This window comes from Cherax quadricarinatus, chromosome 53, assembly GCF_038502225.1.
Source record: "Cherax quadricarinatus isolate ZL_2023a chromosome 53, ASM3850222v1, whole genome shotgun sequence".
In the NCBI taxonomy this organism is placed as follows: Eukaryota; Metazoa; Arthropoda; class Malacostraca; order Decapoda; family Parastacidae; genus Cherax; species Cherax quadricarinatus.
Genome location: NC_091344.1, coordinates 10,208,272 through 10,217,833, shown reverse-complemented (window position 1 = coordinate 10,217,833; position 9,562 = coordinate 10,208,272). Strand labels below are relative to the sequence as shown.

Genomic DNA, 9,562 nt, shown 5'->3' with positions numbered 1-9,562 from the left:
TAATAATAACAGCTTCAGCCAAGTTTATAATCAACTCCTTCGTCAGAAGCGGACACCTTGACCAGTGATCACCATTTACCTCTCATACAGAATAGGTTAGTGACACTCTGTGGGAGTTCTCACCATGAAATTCTCAAACAGGACATGATAGCCATCCTTTGCCGGTGTTCCCATCGTGTAATTCTAACACATTATTCTGTGTGAGAATTACTTGGTGGGAACACTAGCAGAGTGTGTCTGTCCAATTGTACATGAGCCACACACTGCGGGTGTTCCCACCTTGTAACTCTCGTATACACCCTGGTAGATTCAGGTGTTCCAACCATTTATTCTCATTTATAATAGTTACGTTCACTATAAACTGCGGGTGTTCCCACCATATACCTCATCCAGACTGGGATAATCTCACACGCTGGATGTACCCACCATGTGAATACTAGAATTGGGTAGAAGGGCACTGCTGATGTATCTAAGTTTGTTAGAGTTTAAAAACTAAGTTCTTGTGTGTTTGTTTTTCAGGTCCGCCCACCACCATCATGGTCAACATGAACGTCCGCTCCATGGGACCCTTCTCCGAGAAACAAGAGGTAAGAGTACAGCCTCCTGCTGCGTCTCCTTCAGTGTCTTAAGATTAGAGTGTTCCTCTTCGTGATGGTCTCTACATCATGCTGAATTATATATTTGTTTTCCAGGAAGCAAATATTCACAAAATAACAAGATTTTGGTGAGTTACGATCTAATCGTGCTTGTGTGACCATGTTCGTGAAATTGATTTAGTTGATGGAATTGACGCCCTTTGGATGACACCTAAACACCATCATCAATCATACATGACTGCACAAGACAGTAAATAAGTGTAAGTTTCAGGCCTATTGACTGTACGTGGGTCATTAGGATTGGAATTTACTTATATACTAAAAACATAACTTGGAATACTGTTTATTCATATGAAATCTATCCTGTGTTGTGTTATATTTAAGTGACTTATAATCTCGTCCATTAAATACTACCCGAGGTGAACGACCTAGAATACAGTTAATCAGATAGTGCATAGTGGAGCTACAGATTGCTATTAGTCGTAGCTTCGGATGAAAGCCACAGTGACATGCCCAAAGGCACCAGCATCATCAAATGCAACTACGTATCTTTGATTCATTCAGTGACATACACTGCGTAGTGGAGATGTTCAACAAATCAGCTGCAGATATACGACCTTTCCAAAACCAAAATTATTGTCAGGTAGTAACTATTGGTGGAAAAGTATGATGAGTAAGACACACGTGCAATAGTTGAATATCTTAAAACGTTTCGCCTTCATAATAGGTTTATTCAGTTAAATACAGAGTCAGCAGGAGTAGCAGCGAAGATAAGATGAAGTAATTAGTGGTCAGTCTCTCAGCTTGAAGGAATTACAACCTCAAATACTATTTCTCCAAGGCTGGTGGACTGATTACATCTTTACTTCGCTGCTGCTCCTGCTGACTCTATATCTGACTGAAGAAGCCTACTGTGTAGGAGAAACGTTTCAAGATTCCCAACTGTCACACTTGTGTCTTACTCACCAATTTTAAGCATGGAAACGTGTAATTGGCTTTCGCTTTCTCGTGTCATTTTTATTAGTGATCAATTGCAGTGACTCTGGCCTGTATAGTTGCTTTTTAATGAGAGACAACCAGGTTCGATTGGAGGACAGGGGAGGTAGTTTCAATATCTTGCATTAAGGTTCCTTTACCAATGTATAAGGCATCTACTTTGATGGGTTAGCAAATGGTGATGGAAATATATTCTTAGATAAATAAGCAAGTTGATCCTTCACCAAACACTCAGTTGTGGAGTCAACTCTTCCTGATTCTACTTTATTTATTCTCTGATTTGTTGCTCTTTCTCACCTGTTTTTCCTTCACTTGCTCTCTCTCTCACTCTCTTTCACTCTCCTTTCAGCTCTCTCTAGTGACCATACTCTTATACTTGAAAAGAGTGGCACCTGTACACCAAAACTTAGTGTTGGCACTGCTCTGGACACCTCGGGCACAGTGCCACTACGACGACAACACGCTGAGTCTTATCTAACTTATGTGTTTCCTTTTAGTCTCCTGATGTTACTGCCTCGTTGTGTACCTCTTTATCTTGTCCTCAAGTCATTTCATTTAAAATCTTGTAATATATGTAATTTCTCCTCTTCCTTCTTCGGGCGTCTTCCCATCGAGGGAAGACGCTCTTGATGGGATCCTGAGTCAAGGAACTGATGATATCCTTTATATTCCACGAATCAGTTCACAAATAACCCAAAGCCTTGGAGAGAAAGTATTTACGTTCCAGTCCGTCCAAGGTAATTGTCATATCTGTAAGCGCTGTTGTAAATAATTCCATACCATCGGATCAAACCTAGCCACTTCCCAGTCCCCAGGTGCCCCATAACCCTTATGGATTTAGAGCTTTCCCATAAATCTAACGATAATAATAGTAATAATAATAAAACCATTAATAATAAATATAAGAAAAATATTAATACAAAAGTACTACTACTACCAATAATAATAATAATAAGTAGAAGAAAAATATTAATGCAATAATAATAATAATAATAATAATATTAATAATAATAATAATAATAATAATAATAATAATAATAATGATGATAATAATAATAATAATAATAATAATAATAATAATAATAATAATAATAATAATAATAATAATAATAATAATAATAATAATGATAATAATAATAATAATAATAATAATAATAATAATAATAATAATAATAATAATAATAATAATGATAATAATAATAATAATAATAATAATAATAATAATAATAATAATAATAATAATAATAATAATGATAATAATAATAATAATAATAATAATAATAATAATAATAATAATAATAATAATAATAATAATAATAATAATAATAATAATGATAATAATAATAATAATAATGATAATAATAATAATAATAATAATAATAATAATAATAATAATAATAATAATAATAATAATAATGATAATAATAATAATAATAATAATAATAATAATAATAATAATAATAATAATAATAATAATCATGTACACTATCACTATGAATGTTTGTGATTTTACTTGTAGTCGAGGTGGGGAAGGACTAAGGAAAGGAATGGAGCAACAAGGAATAGCGAACTGATTAAGTTCATTAGCTAGACTTTCAAGTCTAAGCATCAGGCCTCAAACGCTGCATCATCGGCAAAACCCAACTGTGATTAATTCCCACTACGAATCGTATTCGCTGACTTTCCGTCCCACAACTCTCCCATCAACTCATCTTTAAATATTTTAAACAACGATGATCAGGGCCTCCGGCTCAAAGTTTTTTTTTTCCCTGATTCAATTTTGTCCTGGCGTCCGCTCTCCTTCAATTTTTTTTATTTTTTTTTTTAGCTGAAAAACAATTTTTTATATACTTTTATTCTAGTCAGTGCGACCACACCTGGCTTCTCCCACACCTGGCTTCTCCCACACCTGGCTTCTCCCACACCTGGCTTCTCCCACACCTGGCTTCTTCCACACCTGGCTTCTCCCACACCTGGCTTCTCCCACACCTGGCTTCTCCAACACCTGGCTTCTCCCACACCTGGCTTCTCCCACATCTGGCTTCTCCCACACCTGGCTTCTCCCACACCTGGCTTCTCCCACACCTGGCTTCTCTCACACCTGGCTTCTCCCACACTTGGCTTCTCCCACACCTGGCTTCTCCCACACCTGGCTTCTCCCACACCTGGCTTCTCCCACACTTGGCTTCTCCCACACTTGGCTTCTCCCACACTTGGCTTCTCCCACACCTGGCTTCTCCCACACTTGGCTTCTCCCACACCTGGCTTCTCCCACACCTGGCTTCTCCCACACCTGGCTTCTCCCACACCTGGCTTCTCCCACACCTGGCTTCTCCCACACCTGGCTTCTCCCACACCTGGCTTCTCCCACACCTGGCTTCTCCCACACCTGACTTCTCCCACATCTGGCTTCTCCCACACCTGGCTTCTCTCACACCTGGTTTCTCCCACACCTGGCTTCTCCCACACTTGGCTTCTCCCACACCTGGCGTCTCCCACACCTGGCTTCTCCCACACTTGGCTTCTCCCACACTTGGCTTCTCCCACACCTGGCTTCTCCCACACCTGGCTTCTCCCACACCTGGCTTCTCCCACACCTGGCTTCTCCCACACCTGGCTTCTCCCACACCTGGCTTCTCCCACACCTGGCTTCTCCCACACCTGGCTTCTCCCACACCTGGCTTCTCCCACACCTGGCTTCTCCCACACCTGGCTTCTCCCACACCTGGCTTCTCCCACACCTGGCTTCTCCCACATCTGGCTTCTCCCACACCTGGCTTCTCCCACACCTGGCTTCTCCCACACCTGGCTTCTCTCACACCTGGCTTCTCCCACACATGGCTTCTCCCACACGTGGCTTCTCCCACACCTGGATTCTCCCACACCTGGCTTCTCCCACACTTGGCTTCTCTCACACTTGGCTTCTCCCACACTTGGCTTCTCCCACACCTGGCTTCTCCCACACTTGGCTTCTCCCACACCTGGCTTCTCCCACACTTGGCTTCTCCCACACCTGACTTCTCCCACACCTGGCTTCTCCCACACCTGGCTTCTCCCACACCTGACTTCTCCCACACTTGGCTTCTCCCACACCTGACTTCTCCCACACCTGGCTTCTCCCACACCTGGCTTCTCCCACACCTGACTTCTCCCACACTTGGCTTATCCCACACCTGACTTCTCCCACACCTGGCTTCTCCCACACTTGGCTTCTCCCACGCCTGGCTTCTCCAACACCTGGCTTCTCCCACACCTGGCTTCTCTCACACCTGGCTTCTACCACGCCTGGCTTCTACCAAGCCTGGCTTTTCCCACAACTGATTTCTTCCACACCTATCTTTTCCCACACCTGTGTTCTCCCACACCTGGTTTCTCTCACACCTGGCTTCTCTCACACCTAGCTTCTCCCACACCTGGTTTCTCCCACACATGGTTTCTCCCACACCTGGCTTCTCTCACACCTAGCTTCTCTCACACCTGGTTTCTCCCACACATGGTTTCTCCCACACCTGGTTTCTCCCACACCTGGCTTCTCTCACACCTGGCTTCTCTCATACCTAGCTTCTCCCACACCTGGTTTCTCCCACACCTGGTTTCTCCCACACACGACTTCTCTCACACCTAGCTTCTCCCACACCTGGCTTCTCCCACACCTGGCTTCTCCCACACCTGGCTTCTCCCACACCTGGCTTCTCCCACACCTGGTTTCTCCCACACCTGGTTTCTCCCACACCTGGTTTCTCCCACACCTGGTTTCTCCCACACCTGGCTTCTCTCACACCTAGCTTCTCCCATACCTTGCTTCTCCTACACCTGGCTTCTTTCAAACCTTTCTTCTCTCACACCTAGCTTCTCTCACACCTGGCTTCTTTCACACCTGTCTTCTCCCACACCTGGCTTCTCCCACACCTGGCTTCTCCCACACCTGGCTTCTTTCACACCTCGCTTCTCCCACACTTCGCCTCTACCACACTTCCCCTCTCTATACTTCACTTCTCCCACACCTTCTACTTCACTTCTCTTACACATATCTCACTTCAATCGTCCTAATTTTCTATACAAAAATTCCTTTTTTCCTTCATTTTTTTTAGACAGTTAGTGATATTTAATCCTTCATATACACAGCTCTTGCGATTTTTGTCGCCCCTTCCACTTTGGCTCCCCGAGCCAGTACCAGTTTGGTTCAACCCCCCTTCCCCTTCCTCCCTTAATCCTGCCCTCACCATGGTGACTTCACATATTCTTGTTTTAGGCCTACTTTTAATGAAAAATAATTCCCCACATACACTAAGCTGAACTTACTTTCCTCATAAAGGCTATACTGATTTTCAGTATCGTACAACCTTTTCCATACTTTTGCAACATCTGCCACATTGCACACGTAGCCAGCATCTCATATGTTTTTTTAAATAAATGAATGTAACAATTCTTACCTTCATCCAAATATTGTTCCTCAGTGCAAATGCTTGATTTACTCTTCCCATATACTAATTCCTAAATTCTCCTTATTTCCTCGTAACTCTACTCTCGATTTTACCACTAACTCTCACAAATATTTTTTTCTCAGTAGGGTTATTCCACAATAATTATCCAGTGTCTTGTCTCCTTTTCTCATATATATAAAAGATTCTTATCTGAGAAACAACCCGCACATTCAAAAAACCGACTGCAAAATTTCATACATTTGTTTTTTTAGGCAATTTGTGTGGAAGTTACCAGCCGCTGGTTTCTTGACTTGTAGCTGTCTTCTACAACCTGTCTCCTACAACCTGTCTCCTACAGCCTGTCTTCCACAACCTGTCTCCTACAACCTGTCTTCTACAACCTGTCTCCTACAATCTGTCTTCTACAACCTGTCTTCTACAACCTGTCTCCTACAACCTGTCTTCTACAACCTGTCTTCTACAATCTGTCTTCTACAGCCTGTCTTCTACAGCCTGTCTTCCACAACCTGTCTTCTACAACCTGTCTTCTACAACCTGTCTCCTACAATCTGTCTTCTACAGCCTGTCTTCTACAACCTGTCTTCTACAACCTGTCTTCTACAACCTGTCTTCTACAACCTGTCTTCTACATCCTGTCTTCTACAGCCTGTCTTCTACAACCTGTCTTCTACAGCCTGTCTTCTACAACCTGTCTTCTACAGCCTGTCTTCTACAACCTGTCTTCTACAACCTGTCTCCTACAACCTGTCTTCTACAACCTGTCTTCTACAGCCTGTCTTCTACAACCTGTCTTCTACAACCTGTCTCCTACAACCTGTCTTCTACAACCTGTCTTCTACAACCTGTCTTCTACAACCTGTCTTCTATAACCTGTCTTCTACAACCTGTCTTCTACATCCTGTCTTCTACAGCCTGTCTTCTACAATCTGTCTTCTACAACCTGTCTTCTACAACCTGTCTTCTACAGCCTGTCTTCTACAACCTGTCTTCAACAACCTGTCTTCTACAACCTGTCTTCTACAACCTGTCTTCTACAACCTGTCTTCTACAACCTGTCTTCTACAACCTGTCTTCTACATCCTGTCTTCTACAGCCTGTCTTCTACAATCTGTCTTCTACAACCTGTCTTCTACAACCTGTCTTCTACAGCCTGTCTTCTACAACCTGTCTTCAACAACCTGTCTTCTACAACCTGTCTTCTACAACCTGTCTTCTACAACCTGTCTTCTACAACCTGTCTTCTACAACCTGTCTCCTACAACCTGTCTCCTACAACCTGTCTTCTACAACCTGTCTTCTACAACCTGTCTTCTACAACCTGTCTTCTACAACCTGTCTTCTACAACCTGTCTTCTACAGCCTGTCTTCTACAACCTGTCTTCTACAACCTGTCTTCTACAGCCTGTCTTCTACAACCTGTCTTCTACAACCTGTCTTCTACAGCCTGTCTTCTACAACCTGTCTTCTACAACCTGTCTTCTACAACCTGTCTTCTACAACCTGTCTTCTACAGCCTGTCTTCTACAACCTGTCTTCTACAACCTGTCTTCTACAACCTGTCTTCTACAACCTGTCTCCTACAATCTGTCTTCTACAACCTGTCTTCTACAACCTGTCTCCTACAACCTGTCTTCTACAACCTGTCTTCTACAACCTGTCTTCTAGAGCCTGTCTTCTACAGCCTGTCTTCTACAACCTGTCTTCTACAACCTGTCTTCTACAACCTGTCTTCTACAGCCTGTCTTCTACAGCCTGTCTTCTACAACCTGTCTTCTACAGCCTGTCTTCTACAACCTGTCTTCTACAACCTGTCTTCTACAGCCTGTCTTCTACAACCTGTCTTCTACAACCTGTCTTCTACAACCTGTCTTCTACAACCTGTCTTCTACAACCTGTCTTCTACAGCTTGTCTTCTACAACCTGTCTTCTACAACCTGTCTTCTACAACCTGTCTTCTACAACCTGTCTTCTACAGCTTGTCTTCTACAACCTGTCTTCTACAACCTGTCTTCTACAACCTGTCTTCTACAGCTTGTCTTCTACAACCTGTCTTCTACAACCTGTCTTCTACAACCTGTCTTCTACAGCTTGTCTTCTACAACCTGTCTTCTACAACCTGTCTTCTACAACCTGTCTTCTACAACACGCAATGTTTACACAGGAAGAATTGTAACCCACTTCGCAATGAAATTGAAAATAAACATTACAAGGGCAAAAATTATTAATAAATTCATAAGAAAATTCAGATGAGTGTTTATTCATCCTTGTAAAGAGCCGTCAAATTTTCCAGCGATTTGTCAGAGAATGGTTAGTGTTTTTGACTTTGTTGTAGCTTCTCGCATTCGACTCCAGACACACACACACACGCGCACACACACACACACACACACACACACACACACACACACATACACACACACACAGATATACATATATATATATCTATATATATAAATATATAATATATATATATATATATCTATATATAATATATACTATATAGTATATATATATATTAAAATATTTATTATTATATATATATATATTATATATATGTATAGTATATATATATATTATATATATATATATATAGAATATATATATATATATAGTAATATATATATATATATATATATATACATATATATATAAGTCATATACCATCCTTCCATTCTCTTATCTCCATTCAGTTACCTAAATCTCTCATTTTCACTCTCTGCTTATATTCTTCCCTTCCATTACTTATAATTTCCTTATCTATGTCCCTCCTCGCACCTGCTCTTTCTCTCTATTCCTGTTCTCTCTCTAATCTTCCAACACTCTCTCAATCTAATTTTTCCCCACATTCTCTCTCTCTCTTTCCTCTCTAATCTCCAACACTCTCTCTCTCTCTCTCTCTCTCTCTCTCTCTCTCTCTCTCTCTCTCTCTCTCTCTCTCTCTCTCTCTCTCTCTCTCTCTCTCTCTCTCTCTCTCTCTCTTTTTCTCTCTCTCTCCACCCCATAATCCCAGTAGCAATATTGGTTACCGTGGAAGTGGCGGCCAGATCACCATCACAATTCAATTTACCTGGGCGTGTAGAGGCGATGGTTGTCACATTCTCTGAACTCTCTCTCTCTCTGCTGTCATATTTATGTTTGTGCTGTCGTTTAACAATAGTAGAGAGTAGGATGAGGCACTCTATACTCTGTATATATATATATATATATATATATATATAAAATATATATATATATATATATATATATATATATATATATATATATATATATATATATATATATATATATATATATATATATATATATATATATATATTTCTATTCCAATAGGGTCGGAGACCCTTGGAGCATAGGGGCAAGTGTGCTCTAAAGTTCCTCAAAGAGCTGGGTGAAAAGTTCATCATAGAAACCAAGGACACAGGGCGACCAGTTCCTCTTTCAGAGACTCAGTATTGCGATCCAGAGAGGAAATGCCTGCAGCATTCTGGGCACATGGCCCACCTGCCGGGGAGCTGGACGAAGTAT

The 9,562-nt window shown here is 41.4% G+C and overlaps 1 protein-coding gene across 3 annotated transcripts in view; it reads left to right on the top strand.

Moving 5' to 3' along the window:
* The first annotated feature begins 497 nt into the window (after nt 1-497).
* Nucleotides 498-9,562, top strand: part of LOC138854254 (gamma-aminobutyric acid receptor subunit alpha-6-like) — a 55,710-nt gene continuing 46,645 nt past the window's right edge. For all 3 annotated transcript variants that reach the window (XM_070096304.1, XM_070096305.1, XM_070096303.1), the window contains exon 1: nt 498-587. In XM_070096304.1, coding sequence (XP_069952405.1) covers nt 537-587 — 51 coding nt within the window. In that variant the 5' untranslated portion in view covers nt 498-536. The remainder of the gene's footprint in view (nt 588-9,562) is intronic.